Source organism: Thamnophis elegans, chromosome 1 (assembly GCF_009769535.1).
Source record: "Thamnophis elegans isolate rThaEle1 chromosome 1, rThaEle1.pri, whole genome shotgun sequence".
NCBI classification, from domain to species: domain Eukaryota; kingdom Metazoa; phylum Chordata; class Lepidosauria; order Squamata; family Colubridae; genus Thamnophis; species Thamnophis elegans.
In genome coordinates, this window is record NC_045541.1 from 9,118,987 (window position 1) to 9,137,461 (window position 18,475).

Here is an 18,475-nt window from a genome sequence, read left to right on the forward strand (position 1 = left end):
TTTACTATGGATGAAGATCCATTTATCGAAAATTCGTAGCTCATACTTTCTCCCTTCATCCTCACCTCTCCCCTATGTGGAATCTAACAAATAACAAGACAGCATTTATGCTTCAAAATGGTTGTTTCACAGATTTGTATTTGGAAAAAGTATTACCCACCTCAATTATTCCAGAGCCTGTCTTCTTCCTTCTTGATATATACATGAATGCAGCACCCTAAGTGGCAAATAGAATCTGGACTGATCACAAGCTCAAAATACCTGTATTTAATGCTTTCAAAATATGCTGGTATATTAGTCAGCAACAGCTGGCTAAATTAAAAAGTTATTAACATAGCTTTTATATTTTCTCTATAAAAGGAATAATACATTCTATTCGGTATCAATGTCATTGTTACTATTAAAAATTTTGGTTAAGAGAGGGACGACAATTTTCAGGAAACTAAACCTAGTGTACAATTACTGTTGGTATTCCTTCTGTTCCATGTTCCCTGAATTTACTTCCAATGTATATAATGTTGTGTTACGTAATTCAAAATTGTTTCATGCAAACTGAACATTTTAACTTGTTTAGTGTCTCTTGTGACAGAAACTAAAAGGTTTTGTTTTTGAAAGATAAGAAATAATCTGTTTAGATAGTAGTTTTGCTACTTAGGATTAATGGCCAAAATAATTTTATAAAGTGTCTATTTAAACACAATTGTTAAAAATAGGCGGCATTACAATACATTGTAATTGTTAGATATTTTGGTCAAGGAATGGCTATAATTAATGGAAAGCAGAATTTTATTTTGAAATGAATGGTAGTATAGTAAAGGGATCACTATATTTGGAACATGTGAAATGTTGTATATTTATTTATAGTAGACTTTAAAGTCTATTAATGTGTCAGCTTTAAATAAGTGGAAAGAAAGCATGAAGTAAATTACTTAGTGAATACTGTACATGTGTGTGTATGTGTGTGTGTTGTATGGTGTACTGTATGTGTATATATATTTGCATACATACATACCGAGGGATGGGTTGCTGCCAGCGTTATTGCCAGTTTGTTGTGCGTACCTGATGCACGCTTTGTGCGCATGCACAGTTGCCTGTAAATCGGTCTGGGCATGTGTAAGAACATTAAAAAATGCCAAAAAAATCATGCCGCGATGACTGGGGATCTGGTTCAGAGGCGGGGCCAGCCTGGGTCGCTGCCGGTTCTGCGACCCAGGCCAACATTCCACTACCAGTTCGAGGACGAATCAGTAGCAACCCACCTCTCCCTCTCCCTGCTCTCTCTCTTTCTTCCCCCCCTCTCTCACACATATACACGTGTACATATGGAAGCGCAAGGGCTCAGCAGTTAAATATACCCCAATGGGGTGAACTGCTGTTATCTGCCCCTGCTCCCACCCACCTACTAGTTTGAAAGCATGGAAAAGCAAGTAGATAAATAGGTACCATTTTGGTGGGAAGGTAACAGCGTTCCATGTGCCTCAGCATAAAGTCATGCTGGCCACATGACTACGGAAAGGGTCTTCGGACAACACTGGCTCCTCAGCTGAAAAAATGGAGATGAGCACCAGTCACTACAGTATACTACTAGACAGGGAAACAGTTACTTTTACCTTTATATGTATGTACACATATTTATGTATATATGGATGTGTATGTGTGTGTCAAATATGATGCAATAATACTCTAAAAAGCCAGTATTGGTGTACAAAAATTGGTTAAAAGAACCAACTTATTCCTAGTTTACAGATGGGAAATACTGAAGTCAAGATATAAACAATTAGAATAACATAGTCGGTTGGTTTTTTTTTTTAAGTTTCAATTTTATTTGCTCTTTATAGGATGTGCAGGAATCTAAAATGTGTGTATATATGGCAGAATATGCAAAGAACTACCAATATTTTAAATAGAAGACATGCTTCCTGGATCCCACTAGATGGCACTGTTTCAGAAACAAGACCTGGAGCATGTCTACCCTACCAGATTTGGTGGAATGCGCAGAAATAATTAGGGAGAGGGGTCCCCTCAAACAACCTCTAAAATGCAATTTCTTTATATACTGTATATGAAAATTTTGTTTCATTCACTGTCAATGCTTTGTAATTTGATCGACATTTAACAACGACTATTTTTTAGCATTTCATTCTTTGAGTTCTTATAAGACCAGGCTAGTGTCATCAGCAATAGCATCTTCTTTGTCTTCTGTTGGCCTGCTTTGATTGCTTTTATATGTATGAATAGTTTTCCCCCCTGTTGATTTGTGTCCAGAATATTGAACCTTTATTATGACTGCTTTCTTGAGCACTCTGGTTTAACTTCATCTAATATTCAATGATTTATTATTGTAGTCCAAGGTATTTTCAATCAACACTGGAATTCCTAGGGATTGATAGTTCTTCATTGGCCCTTCCTGATAGTCCAGTTTTAAGATATACATTTACAATTGGGAATATCTTGACTTCACACACAATACATTTTCTTAAAATGACCACTCTTTATTTCTATTTTTTTTATTTTTTCTCCCTGTTCTTAGTGCTCATTGTTGCCCAGAGTCATTGGCAAGTGCTTGGTCTTAGAAATTTAATTTAAAAATAAATAAATAAATGTTGGCTGACATCTCTGCTCTTTAATATTTTGTCCAGATCTGTCATAATCCTTCTCCTAAGTAGGAAATACCAAGTAGGAAATTTCATAGTTATAGTCACCTTTCCTGTAAGTTTTTGAGCCTGGGAGGATAAAATGTGTTTCTACTTCAGCTGTTTTCCATCTGTTTATATTAGTTGGCATGACTTATTGACTTCATTGTAGGATTTTTCTTAATAATAAGCAGGCCATGTTTTACCTTTTTTCCTCTTTAAGCAAGATTCCTTAAATCTTCCACTCCCAGACATCAGGGTGTCTGTGGATCTTGATGCTTCTCCCAGCAATTTTAATTCCATCCTATTTATTCTAGATTAGCATTTCTTAATAAATATTATGTAGATAAATAATTTATAATTAGGTGACAGTGTGTAACTTTGGCATACTTTCCCAATTTGAACCAAGAAGTTACCCTATATACTATTCTTTTCAAACTGTTGCTTTCTGATTATTATGCAAATCATTCAATAGGCAGATATTGTTTTGTTTTTAAGGCTATCCAGAGTTTGTGATGGTCTTTAATAAAGTTAACATAAGCAATAGTGCAGATATAAGTATCTGTTTGGAAGTCCCTTGCCTCCTCTAATAGTCCTTGGATATTAACAATAGATCATCTTTCTTCTGAATTCAGATTTTACATGTGGCAGTTCTTACTGACTCTTATGTATTTTGAAATCGGAATGACAAAACATGAACATTATCTTACTGAGATAAGTGCAGTTTAGTAGTTTGAACATTCCTTAGCACTTCCCTCTTTGGTATTGGAATATAAATTGATCTTTTTAAATTCCTTGGCCGTTGCTGTATCTCATATCTGCTTTCAACCTGCACTTAGCAATGTGATTGCATAATCTTGCTAGCTTTTAAACAGTTCTAATATTTTCTGCTGGTTTTCTCCTGCAGTTTAATTGGTAGCAATACTTTCACAGCAAAATTATCTTTACTTTATAGAATGTGTCTAACTCAGGGATCAAATTTTTGTCTGGATCTTTGATTTTGGGATTGTAGAAGGTGACCAGGCTAGCCTCTGAGGGTGGAGTCAAACAATCAGTATGGAGTTGCTACGCTCTCACAAAAGACCTAAGTCATGAATTCCATTGACTTTTATCTAGTGCCAATTTGCCTTGAATATTAGTAGATCAGATTCTTGTGTATAGGTAGCATGTAATAAACTTGAAGTGCTTTGAATTAAACTTCTGTTTGTGGATACTTGTGCCTGACAAGGTTCTTTTTATACAATTCTACCATATTAAACTTCTGTTTGTGGATACTTGTACCTGACAAGGTTCTTTTTATACAATTCTTCCATAAACATCCTCTCTCTCTTCTGAATATCTTCTGTCTGCAGTAGATTGTTGTCTACCTTGACTTTATCTTTCCCACCTCTGCATAAAGGTTTTCCTTGATTTCTGTAATTTCCTTAAATAACTCCTATTCTTCCCCTTTCAACTGTTAATCTTGCTTGCATTGTTTATTTTAACTCTTTGATTCTTCTTGCTCTTTTCTGGAATTTAGCTCTTCATCGGGAAAATTTGCTGTGTCTCGGTTACCTTTTGTTATCTACCTCAACATGTCAGCAGGCAGCCATTTCTCCGTCTTTGTTTTTTTGTATTTTGTGATATCTTGTTTGTTTGTTTTTAAACGATGTCATGAATTTCCGTAAAAGAGTTAGGCACTGTATTTAAAAACTATGTATTTCTTCCTTTTAGCTTAAGCTGTACATTTTCAAGGGGTTTGCGATCAGAGCTGTAATCAGCACCAGATCTTTGGCGGTGGGGTAGTGGTGGTGGTGGGACTGAAAAAGTGTTCCATCCATTTCTTGCATAGTTTAATTTTGCCTAGTTCCTCAGATAATGTCTGTGTATAGAATAGTCTTTTAGTTGTTGGGAGAAAGTATTTGCTATAAACATTTAATTTTCTTGGCAGCAGAAGACTGTCTCATTTTGTACATCAAGGCCAAATTTTCCTATTTGCTTTCCTATCTACTTCTAGGAATGCTATTTACTTCTAACTCAGCATACCAATTTTGGTATAATTAATATGTCATGGGGGAGCAGGATATGTCAGCAAGGTCTTGAAAATAACCCTGGCACAATTAAGCATCTACTTCCTATGCATCTAGGCTTAAAGCATATCGTAGTAATATTTATTGGCCTGGTTTGTGTTTGAGTTGAGATCACTGTGTTATTTTTAGATTGTGTTCAAATATAAATTCTATAACTTTTTGCTAATAATGATTATTACTTGTATGATTTTATTAGAAGATTATTGAATACCTTGCATAGTAGAAAATCTAATGCTCCCTTGGTATGAAGTGGCCCATTTTAGTCCATGTCGGTGCTCCTGACATGGCTGTAGCCCATGTCAGTTCACTGATTTCCAAAATGTCAATAATCACTCTTGACATTTCTGTCTTGATAATATCAAAGATACCGTCAATCACAGTTCTGATATTCCATATATCCAATAGCTAGCATAACTTGCGGCAGTGAATTTTTTCTTCTGTACACATCATTAGCTGGATATCCTTTTTATGTGAGTGCAGTTATATCATAAATATCAGTGTTGCTTGTATTTGCCCCCTGTATTTTCCCAGTAGCTCATTAGCAGTGACGTGCAGTGAGGCAGCAATTTTTTTAGACTTGTGGACTTCAACTCCCAGAATTCCACAGCCAGGCATGCTCAGTTCCGATTTAAAGCGACAGCATTTGTTTTTCTTCTTTGCTAAATAAGTTTCCTTCTTTCTTTTTCTTTTTCTTCTCCCTTCCCCTTCTTCCTCCCTCTCTCCCTCCCTCCCCCCTCTCTCAAACACACACACATACACACACACACACACAAAGTTGTACCAGGATTCAGAAAATTTAGGTTTTCCTCCTCAGCCATGTTAGCAATACCACTAGCAGCATTTTGGCTGGCAGGTGTAAGTAGAAGTGGAAATTCATTCTACTGAAAAAATTGTTTTTGCTTATGATTGGATAATTAAAATTTCAGAAGACCCAAAGGCATAATATTAGTGTTACATAGTGCATAAACTAAAGAACTGTCTCAATATGCTCCCTCCCCCCTCTCAAACACACACACACACACACACACACACACACACACACACACAATTGCACCAGGAGGATGAAATTTGAATTCCTCCCCCTCCCTCTGACCCACACGTACCTTTTCCAGCTGTTGCAGAGAGGATTTCAACTCTGCTCTTGCCTGCCATCATGAAAAGAAAAAAATGTAAAGGAAAAAGGCAAGAGCTGAGGTCAGGCTGAGCTAGTTGCTGCCAGAGTCATCGTGGATGACTCTGCTTAACTGTTTAAAAAGCCTCTAAAAAAGTGCCCTCTACAGGAGGAGGCGGGAGAACGACGTGCCTCATCTATGTCAGGAATTTTTAGGCTTTTAACCCTTAACTCTGCTTGAGTGATCATAAAATGCCAGACTAGATGAGGCACATCATTCTCCTGCCTCCTTCCATAGAGGGCACTTTTTTAGAGCCTTTTTTAAACAGTTAAGCACTAAGCAGAGTCATCCATGGTGACTCTGGCAGCAACTAGCTCAGCCTGATCTCAGCTCTTGCCTTTTTCCTTTTACATTTTTTTTTCTTTTCATGATGACAGTGGTGAGGCTCTGCCTCCCCTGCTTCCCCTGACTGCACGTCCCTGCTCATTATATACTTCTTAAATTGGAATTTGTATATGTCACTTTCTAATGTCATGTTAACATAATCCTAGAAATGTATGTTCATTTGTTTTTTTCTTCTACAATTAATCATACTTAGTCTGAACCCATATATTTTCTATCATAATAATCATTCTGCATATGATACCAAGGGATGATTTTGTTAAAATAATTGCCATGTGAGAAAGACAGGTTTAATTCTTTTTTCCCAACCTTACGTTCCTGTGGAAATCTGCTTTCCACTATGGCAATTAAACTTAAAAAGAAATCTAGTCTTGGCATAATGGAAGTTCTCCTTGCGCCAATATTTAATCAAGTGAAAATTTTCTAGAAATGATGTTCTTAGGGTGGTCATGGGGAGAAAGCTGCAGTCTTCTATTCCAAACCATTTCTTCATAGCACTAATAAATCTTAGAAAATAGCATCCAATCTCCTGTGAATGTATCTTGTAGATCTGTTGAATGGCTGATGTAGAGGAATGAACAGCCACAAAACGTCTATGTCCTTGAAGGCAAATAGGTAAATCACTTTTTTGAATGCTAATAACAAGATGTTGTGCTCTGAGATTCAGAATAAAGAACATCTGCTCCAGTGGTGGGTTCCAGATCCCATTCCAACCGGTACGGTTGGAATGGGCTGGTGGTGTCCACAGATGCGTGCAGCGCGTGCTTATATCTTAGGCCTTCTGCGAGCCTCTGCGATGCTTCAGCTGCACAGTGGGGCATCGTGCAGGCACTGTATGTGCCATGCGCATGCGCGGAAGCACCGAAGACTTAAAAGACGGGTAAGGAGCTTGGGTGGGCCCTCTGGAACATCGTACCGGAACGGTATCGGGTGCTCTGGGCAGGCTCCGGTACGCCCGTACTGGGGTGTACCGCCTGCAACCCACCACTGATCTGCTCCAGCATTTATTTCAGGGACAAGAAATCAATGAGAGACAAGTAACCTAGTATAAAGATAAAAATGAAGTCTCAGCCAGAATATGAAGTCACATGTTTTCTCTGACAAAATACAAAAGAATTGCATAGCAGCAGAGTCTTATTGGAAGGTTTGAATAGATGCTGGGATCATGACTTTAAATAAGCTATTACAGTATTTTAAGAATTTTTCATGACAAGTAAATTTAGTCCCCCCACCAATATTCAAGGCTGAAGGTATCTTGAGCCTTGAATAAGCTATTGTAAACAGATCAGGCCCTTTCGCTGCCTTGAAGGACCTGAGCTGTCTGGAATCCATGATAAAATTAAAACCTGTAACATGTCTCTATCGAAAGCTCAAGGAAATAATTAAAATGGACATTTAAGCATGGAGTAAAAATTGGATTTTCCAATAAATCCCCATCAATGGCTTCATATCTTTAAAATGTTAAAATGCTGTCTATAGATTTGAGATAAAATAATATACTTATGTATATTGGATTCTCCATAAAAAGCATTTGAAAGGATAAACATCAGATTTTTAAATGTTCATTAACCCACATTATGTGATCATTTAGTATCTTTTTGCAAAAGTACATAAATGTTTACAAACAAATTTATAGAATATTTTTAAATGTTAAATATGTTGTTGTATATGTTGAATTATATACCAGAGCTTAGAATTTGACTGTATATCTCAAATTATGATACAAATTATTAAATTATATTAAGCATGGGTGATAGTGGCTAAAGGAAAATATTGAGAAATTGGAAACTGATATTATTCCAGATATTAAGGAAGGATTGTTGAAAATGTTTGATTTATCTGTTTGAACAGGCAATATTTCTACTAATCAATCAATCCATTCATTCATTCATTCATTCATTCATTCATTCATTCATTCATTCATTCATTCATTCAATTTATATGGTTTCTCATGTCAACAGGTTACTCAAGGTGATGCAGCAATCTATATTAGCATTACAAAATATTTTGTAATATCTTATAATAGTCTTGTATTATTCATATTCTTTAGTAACTGCACACTCTTAATTAACTATTAAACTAAATCTTTTTCTTAAGATTACACGTAATTAACTAAATAAAGTTAACCCTGCCATGCCAGAAAACAGAGTGCTCTTCAGAAACTATGTGTATTTATATGCAGGACATTTCTTAATCTTTATACTGAAGCAACGTATCCCAACCATACTAAAAGACCCCATTCACCTTTCTCCTGATACTTGATCCTTGTTTCTAATACTCCTCAACTTGTTCCTGATAACTCCATACTCACGTTTTTTCCTGGATGACAGCATGTTTATAGGATATTAGTTTATAGCAGCGGGTTTCTTAATCTGAAGATAAATTTGGGAATACAAATAGGCACTAAACATTTACATTTTGCTTTCTATTTGCTTTCTCCTAATTCAAATAAAACAACATTTAACATATACTTTTCAAAAAATCAGAAGGAAGTTGGGGACTGTGTTAGAATTCCAGAGTTTTGTGTGTGTGTGTGTGGGGGGGGACTTCCACTGGCAAAAATGAATACTCTGCATGCTGGGAAATTGGTTTGAGTCAAAGTCCCCATAGGCCTATAAAAATAAAACAAATCAAACTTTTGTTCTCTCTTTAGCATTGGTGTTGATTTTTGTACAACTTTCTTGATATTTTCTGACTCCATTTTAAATGACTTCATTTAGTTCAAAGATTGATTTTTGAATCAGAAAATGTCAAGAAACAGGAACAAATACCGATAATTCTCAATTTGAGACCACAATTGAGCTCAAAATTTCTGTGGCTAAGTGAGATGGTTGTTAAGTGAATCATCATAGTTAAGTGAGTAACAAGATTGTTAAGTGAACCTGACTTTCCCATTGACTGTGCATGTCACAAGGTTGCAAAAAGGGGTCAAGTGATCCCAAGACACAGTAATTGTCATAAATATGAGTTAGTTGTCTGAATTTTGATCACATGATCATCAGGATGCTAGAATGGTTGTGTGAAAAACAGTCATAAGTCACTTTTTTCAGTGATACTGTAAGCTTGAAGGTCTCTAAATGAACTGTTGTAAGTTGAGGACTACCTTTATTTGATACCTATTAATGTTTTAAATTTATCACTTGGCGAAGAATGAACGTTATATTCTGAGAATTATTCTGCTAATTAATTTTGATTATCATTGATTAAAGATTGTTTGATTGCCATAAGTATAAATAAATAAAATATGTTTCGGGTTAATTATTGATATTTTTAACGTCAATATATGCAGGTTTAAATGATTCTAAACCAGTCTGAGATTTAATATAATTGGAAGAAATATATAATTGTGTTAACTAAGTAAAAAACATTTAGTGTAAGACTCAAATACGTATTATTATATTTTATACTTCAAAATAATTATAGTGTTATGAATATGAGTCTGCCAATCTCAAGTCTGGTGATTTAAAGAAATTCAGAAGATTTTTCTTTGGTTGTAGACTACAGTTTGTGGATATTTGAAATTTTCACTTATTGGAGATTAATTACTATGTAGTGTTATGTGATGATTGAATTACTAGGAGTGGTTCTCCTTTTAAATATTTCAAATAAATATATGCAGAGATTCAAAAAGAGAAGAAAGGTTAATAATTTTTGAGATCCACTGTCCCTCAGAAAAATACAGAACTTCAGCATTGCTTTATTTTAAAAGTATATTGTTGTATATTTCTATTAAATTCTTATATTTAGTTTTCAGATAAATTCTATGTATTTTTATGAGAAAGCTAGACATACACTTGCTACTCTTTTTTAATCCATTAAGTACTTTGCTGGCTATCATTACACTTAATAAAATGTGGGTGTTCTTAGTATTTGAAGCTATTTGTTATATAAAGCATTTATAGAAAACCTGTTAATAATAGGGAATACTAGAGAAATGTCTTCCTTGCTTCCTTTTTGGTGACTTTCTATCTTCCTGTTTTATGAGGGGATGAACATCTTCCAAAGGAGTAAATACTACCGGTAAAAAATTAGCTATGAGTTGGTATGATATGAATGTACTGGTGGTGATGAAGGTAGAATGAGGAGAGGCACTATAAAGCAGACACTATAATTCTACTTGCAAATATTTCAGTATATCAGTTGGGAGAGAAGTTTTGAATGTTGGGTTCATATTATTTGGTTAATTCAGCAAGTGTTCATATACACCTAATTTATATAACTGTACCTTTTTGTTAAAAATAATAGATCAGAACTATCAAACATACCCTAAGCAATTATTTTCCTAAAGTATTATATCTCAGTAATATTCTCTTTCTAGTTTGAGCAACTGTTGGTGAAACTGTAAAATGTAACTTACTCATTATTTAAATCTCTCCTTTGGGAAAAATTACTGGTGGCTTTAATTGCAGGCATTTGTTGGAATGCAAATTGGAGTATGGAATTAAAATTTCATGTTATGGGCATAGGTAGTAATGCTAAAACATTTGACTCAAATTCTGATAACTTTTACATTTTTATTAACTCAGAGGAAACACCCTATGAAAAATATTCTTGATTCTATTTTAACATTGTGCTTTTTATTAGCCTTATTATGAATAGGCAGATACCTACTAATGGTCATTTTATGAAAGCACCCACAATATTTCTTCAAGACAACCCATTCTCAAAAGATCTTTTCATCTTCTATCTTGCATACTCCCCCCGCTTTCATGTTTTCTGTTAGCCTACGTTCTCAGTTCTTCCATTGAGGACTTCTAGTCAACTTCTTTCTTCACTTTTTTATGGTTCCAGATCAATAAACACAAATATACAATGTAGAAAAACCTGGAACAATGTATAATGAAAAGAAGGTGCCAAATGACTTCCGCAAGCCCTAGATATTTCTAGAAATTTAGCAACTTATTAATGGTTGCCCAAGTTAAGAAGGAAAACTCTTGATCAGAAAGACAACTACAATTTCTGACAGTAGGGTTGTGAGTGCCAGCCATGTTTCATTTTAAAGTGTCAGTTTGCTGTACAGGTAACAGAAAAACAAGAAGCATTTAAATTGATTGTTTTGAAGATGAATTTCTCCAGCTTGGGAAGCACTTTACATAATTAAATATGCATAATAAATAACATACTTGAATATGATGAAATGGGCCTAGCAAGTTGATTGTTCATAATATGATTTATTATTATGTGTTTGATTCATCTTAAATTATTCACAATGATATTATTTTCTTTAGACAATATTGTATAATCTACATGTTTATTAATCCTTATTTACCACATGCTTTCATTTGAACCTACTTGATTATTCAGAACTCTTTTGAAATAGATTTGTGAGAATTAGTTCTAGGACAGTCAGAAGTGAACAACCCAACCTGTTACCATAAAAACTGGAAGGAATCTCTCCTTCCCAAAAGAGAAAAATTTGGCCGTGCACAAGTGGGAGAAAAAGGCACAAGAGATTGAGCTTTGATTTCAATATAATTAGGGATCACATTACTGGTTTTTTTAATTTCTATTTGTTTCATATTTTTGTATAAAAAAATTCTGCCTGCCTTTAAAGTGAGATTATTCAATTTATTACAGAAAAATAAATAGTGAGGTGGCTACTACTTTAGATGCATTTAAAAAGTTTATTTATTTAAAACATTTCTATAACTGCCCATCTTATACCAAACTCTGGGCGATTTCCAATCAAGAAAGTTTAGGAAGAGTTCGTTTCTAACCTAAATGGAATCTCCATCTTCTGAGTCAATATACTCCTAAATACTATTTGCTTCATTATCAGTGTGAGATAGTGATATGATATTAGAGTAGAACCAAGAACTCAAGTTTAACTCACAGGGTTTATTCTTGTGGGGGTAAACCAGAAGAGAGACACTAAGTACTCCACTTTTAGCATGTGAAGAACAGATGGGATATAAGCTTAACAAATATATGTCCTATTTCTGATTTTAAATATACAGATAGTCCTCAACTTACTACAGTTCATTTAGTGACTGTTTGAAGTTACAACAGCACTGAAAAAGCTGACTTATGACTGCTTTTCACACTTGTGACCATTTTGGCATCCCCATGGGCATGTGATCAAAATTCAGATGCTTAGCAACTGACTCATATTTATTATGATTGCAGTTTCCCGGGGTTACATGATAACCTTTTGCAACCTTCTGACAAGCAAAGTCAATGGGGAAGCCAGATTCACTTAATAACCTTGTTACTGACTTGACAACTGCAGCGATTCACTTAACAACTGTGGCAAGAAAGGTTGTAAAATGGAGCAAAACTCACTTAACAAATCTCACTTAACAACAGAAATTTAGGGCTCCATTGTGGTTGTAAGTCAAGGACTACCTGAACTTGGTAATAGCACTTGCAGCAAGATACATTCTTGTACTGATTCAGAAACTTTTCTTACAGTTTCTAATTTGGATTCAATACTTTTTTCTTTCTCCAGGTTTGATGATCCCCGTCTTTTGTGTCGTGGAACAACTGGACACTTCTCTTGAATATGATAATCGAGAAGAACATGCAGAGTTTGTTCTGGTTCGTAAAGATGTGCTTTTTAGTCAGCTAGTGGAGACTGCGCTTCTGGCTCTCGGTTATTCTCACAGCTCTGCAGCTCAGGCACAAGGTATTACATTGAAATCTTTAACAATTGTAGTGAGATGGGTGGCAAACAAATTTAATAAATAAATAAAACAATTGGCTATATAAAATAGTTCTTTAATAGTACCTAAACATGTACTAACGCAGATAGGGTAGTTGGTTGTATAGATGCTTTTAATGGCCTAGGGATAATCATTGAGGAATCCTGTACAAATTTAACTCCCATGCAAATTATTTCTAAGCTTGCCCCTTTATTAATATACTAGAAGTTACTTTTGGATATTGAACATATACATAAAATCAAAGTGCACATCACGAATAACTAATTTTGTATGTGTATTAGTATTTAATCAAAGAATATCAGACATCATACCTGCATTTATTTTGCTAGTAAATATATTAACGTGTTCGTGATAAATATGAAACAGTCGACGCAGCAGTATTTACTTATTCTTCAAGTAGCATGTAAACACACAATCTTTCATAATTGCATTGTTACAAATGGAGTCAGAATCAAGTTAAATGATCTCATTTGATTTAGAGGATTTCATACCAGTTCTGATGAACTGTGCAAAGAAAATATTTTTAAATCTGACTTTGTAATATGCTCTCCAAAGCTGATAATGTAAATTGTAGCATGGATGTTTACAACCATCTGAGTGATCTAAATTCATTTTTACTTTAAAATATATGCTTTTTTCTAGAGACCATTCAGCGTCTTCACTGAATTTGAAGATTTTTCTTGCATTATTAGATGAATCTTCAATATACAGCAAAGATTAACAGCCAGTTAAGGAAATGATAATTGATTAACTACCTTTCATTTTAATTAGCTGGTTTGATTATTGATTAAAAGTCACTTTTAAATACTGATTTGAAAGAAAGGGACTCCTTTGTGAATAAATATGAATTACTGAATTACTCTGTAAATTTGTATAAATTAACCTCAGTAAAAATAATATCTAAAAGCTGACGTTTGTAGTTGTTAGATGATATATACATGTAGTACCCAAAATTGCTTAAGATCAATGAGAGAAGAGATAAAATTTCCTTACCCTAAGTTTACTTGCTATTAAAAACAATACATTTTTTAAAAGTGTGTCAAGCATTATTATTTAGGGCACCTTTTTAGTTGAGCGTAAAATCTTTTTTTACTTAGTTAATGTAAACTCACATATATGTGCAAGCAAATGTATAAAAGCAAAGTTCAGACAGCCTATATACAAAAGCACTGGTGTGTGCAGGAGGAGGGGAATGAGGAAGAGATGATATGTGCATCATGGTACAAACCAGGGGTGGGTTTCAACCGGTTCGCGGCGGTCCCTGCGAACCGGTTGGTCGGCGAACCCGGAAGTAAGTAACTTCCGGGAACAGCGAAGGGCGCGCCCGCCCGCCCGCGGTCCTTACCTGGTTTTGACGAGTTCTGCGCTTCCACGCATGCGCAGGATGCATACAGCACCTGCGCGATCCTCCAGGAGCAGCTGGAGCGTCGCGCAGATGCTAGTACGCATGCGTGCACCGCGCGTGTGCACGAGGACGCCGCCGGCCCCGTTCCAACCGAACCGGTTGGAACGGGGCGAGAAACCCACCCCTGGTACAAACCCTGTGACTTATATATTTGGGTCAGATATTGGGATACAAATATGAAAAGAGTGGGGTTTGTATCATGACATTCAGAAATATAATTTAGCAACTTTTTCAACATAGTGACTGATGGTGGATACTCATCCATAAAACATAAAAGCTTTAAAAAGCATGATTTTTTTAATAGAATAGAATGAAACTGTAAGTAATAAAATGTAGCTTTAGGAAAACTGTGTATGCACATCATCTGTCATTTTGTTAATAAAGTACAAAAAAGATAATGTATATTGTATGTTATGTAAACATTAGTTATAAAAAAGAAAGTGAAAGTAAAATGGACTATTAGTAAGCTAGGCCATGAAAATATGTTTTACTTAACAGTGAATTTGTGAAAGAATTCTAATCAGAAAGAGTGTAATAAGAAATAAAAACATGAAACAAATATATCTTTATTATTGCATAAATCTGGAGAATTTAAAAAAAAAATCATGTCGTGGTATCATAGGAATATTGTTCTTTTGAATATAAAGGTCATTGTATCTCACTATTTCTGTCATGGTGAACCAGTTTTCAATCTGACAGCACTATTCATCTTGGTTAATTCATCTTGTGAATTAACATGTGGAACATCCTGAATTAAGCAACCAAGGCATCATTCTTGGCATCTCTAGAAAGAAGGTGATCCCAAGAAAGAATGTTTTTATGGAAGCATGTAGCTTCCTTCACTGACCCACACTAGCTGAGCATTTCATTTGGGAAAACATATGGGCCCTCCAACAAGGAAAAACAGATTCAATCAGATAGATACCAGCTTTTTCATCCTTAGGAAATAGTAGTTTGCTAGTACATTAAGTAGGTGTGCCTGGCTTACAGATTTTTATTTTTCTTATAGTCCAGAATCTGTATTTTAAGCTTTTATGTGCTTATAGAATTTTTCTGAAAAACATTCAAAAATAAGATCAAATTTGCCATGTTCTAATCTGGAGTCTATCTTTAAGAATTTTCATATGCTGCTTAAATCACTAAGGAAGATCTGTGAAGTTACTAATGCTTAGAAGTTATCTAGCTGTTTTTTCTCCCCAGACATTTCTCTGTTGTACGTATTTCTGATTAGATTAAATATATATTTAAATATTTTATGTTTCAAGTGTATTACATACTTAAAATGCATGTAATTATTTTGTTGCATAATGGTATTAAACTTGAAATTCTATTCTTTATCATTGTTAGAGTATTAATACTATTCTATTATTATTTTTACACAGACACACAGACAACATTGTATAAACCATTAGTAGACTAGCAATGTGGCATTTTATAAGAACAATGTGTTAGTAAATTTCTTTTGGCTGGAGAACTCAATTGACTTTGAAATCCCTGTTTGAGATTTTGTAGTAATATTGGGCAATACTCATTCCGCTTGACATGAAGTTCTCAGTGTACTTTCTCACATACCCTGCCACATGCTACTGATAATAACGGATGGCAGTTTTGAAAGGGATCCTGTATGAAACTCTCTCCCCAGCAGCACTCTTTCTTAAAAATATCTGTCTGGCACTGAAACTTTTAAAATAGCTTTTGATTGTCATCCAATTCAATAAGTACTATTTTAAAGCCATATCGTAGGACAAGGGGAGGGTTTTAAGAAAGTATTAGCGGTTCATTTTCTAACAGTATTCCCCCTCAAAATTATTCATCCTTGTATTGAAGAAATCTTAAAACTATCCATATTGACATCAGTGGAAGATATTTCAAAATTTTGCTTGGGACAGCTTCTAATTAATGGGTTGATACTGTACATCTGGGGAGAATGGATCAGAATTCAGGGTGAGCAGGAAAATGGGATTCTAAAAGTGATCTCTCTCTTTCTCCTTCTCCCTGTCTTCCTCCCTATCGTCCTGTGCTCTAGATTAGGTCCACATATGAGATTTTCTATGCCTGTTGTTTACCTCAAAGAGAAAGTTGTCAACGTTGCAGATTTTATATTTGAAACTGTCCGATAAAACCATACACTTTTCAGATAAAAAAATCAGGGAATTAATTGCTGCAGCTAATTGTCATTAGAATTGATGAATTCATTGAATCATCTTTGCAGAGGAGGAGATGCTTCTGTTCTCTATGCATATATCTTTTTAGTATGTGTATGTATGTGTATGTTTATGTGTATGTGTGTGTGTTCAAATCCCAGTAAGGGTATGGCTAGCTGATGAGAGCTAAATAGCTTGAAATAGATCTATACTAGTCTCCCTTTATTTATTTATCAGCACAAATGCAACATATATGTGTGTGTGTGTGTATACACACACATACACCTTTATTTATTTATCAGCACAAATACAACATTATATATATATATATGTATATATGTATGTATGTATGTATGTATGTATGTATGTATGTATGTTAGTTATATTTATGCTGATAAATAAATAAAGGGAGACTAGTATAGATCTATTTCAAACTATTTAGCTCTCATCAGCTAGCCATACCCTTGCTGGGAATCGAACCTGTGCTCTATTGCCTCTTAGGCAGATGTGTTAACCATTGAGCTACAGCTTGAAATAGATCTATACTAGTCTCCCTTTATTTATTTATCAGCATAAATATAACAAATGTAACAAAAAGGCAACAGTAAAAAATATTGGGTTTCTGTCTGGATGGTCTCTTGTGACGAGCCGAAGGACAGAGAGTGGAAGTGTGATCTTCCTCCCATATTTGGGCATACCAGGGGTTGTGACTTTAAAAAAAATATATATATAGTTGATGTTGATATTCGGAGAGCTTTTGATTCATGAGTACTTTGGAAAAATATATCATTCTATGTAGCATTCTTATGGAGGATATTATCTTCTATGAAAATATTTGAATTTGGCTTCATCTTCTTGAAAGTACCATGTTTCCCGCAATATAAGACAGGATCTTATTTTCTTATGGCCCCTGAAATAAGCGCTTGGCCTTATTTTCATGGAGATCTTATTATTTTTGAGGTGTAGGAGGCAGCATCTGTGGTCACTTCATGACTACTGCTGTGTTGCAATATTTTCGGGAAGTGCTTATTTTTGGTGGAGGGCTTATTTTAGTGCATGCACTCAAAAGCCCGATTGGGCTTATTATCTTGGGAGGTCTTATTTTCAAGGAAACAGGGTATACAAGGTATAAGCCCCAAGTTTCTGATAAAAAGGGAAAACACATTTTAAAAATATTTTAATGAAATTAAACTGCCCTGATCATCATCAGCAAGATCAGGGAACTTTGAATGCATTAAATTGAAAGCAGAACTGGAAACAAATATTTTTTTATCTACTATGATTTGAAATGCTCACTTTTGGCTTAGATAGGTATAACAAATTTTAAAATATTAGCCCTAGAATGAATTCTTTGTCATATCAATATTGTACTACAATATTGTACTTGGTACTACAGTACCAAGTTCTTTTTTTTTATCCTATGCATTCCATTTTTAAAAATCACTCTAAAGCTTTTAGATAAAAACAAAGCAGATATTTCAATATCTGTTTTTGTGTGTTGCATGTTATCGCAAAATAATTTGTGTGGTATAGATTTATGCAGTAAAACTGAGATGGGTTATGCAGTGAAGCCAAAACTAATCAATTGATCAAATGGTAGGTCGTTGATCAGTAGAAAACTATTTGTGGTTAACTGAAAAATATGTATTTCTATTATTTAGTAGTATTTCTATTATTTATTAATTTATTATTATTAATCTATAGATTTATTTCATACTGGTTATAGGCAACTGTATTTATAGTATAACAATCTGATTAACGTTTGATGAATCGTCGTTTGCTGCTATATACTTTGTGCCAGTGTTAATATGCATTTTTGGCATATTATCATTTTTGGTACCCTCATATTTTCAATAAACTATTAAAATGAAAATAAATATTTATGTACAGTATACACACAGACACTTTTTGGGATGGGAGGCATCTCAAGTCAATATTGATTCTGGTGGCTGCATGAACAAGTCAATGCAGCTTTCTTGCCAAGAATTCAGACATGGCTTTAATTTGCCTCCTTCCTAGAGTTGATAGAGAGTGACTGGTCCAAAGTC

General features: G+C 34.6%; 1 protein-coding gene across 3 annotated transcripts in view; it reads left to right on the forward strand.

The window, feature by feature from the left end:
- SATB2 (SATB homeobox 2) overlaps window positions 1–18,475 on the forward strand; it is a 251,593-nt gene that overhangs the window by 137,839 nt on the left and 95,279 nt on the right. For all 3 annotated transcript variants that reach the window (XM_032229135.1, XM_032229143.1, XM_032229151.1), the window contains exon 3: window positions 12,665–12,841. In XM_032229135.1, coding sequence (XP_032085026.1) covers window positions 12,665–12,841 — 177 coding nt within the window. The remainder of the gene's footprint in view (window positions 1–12,664; window positions 12,842–18,475) is intronic.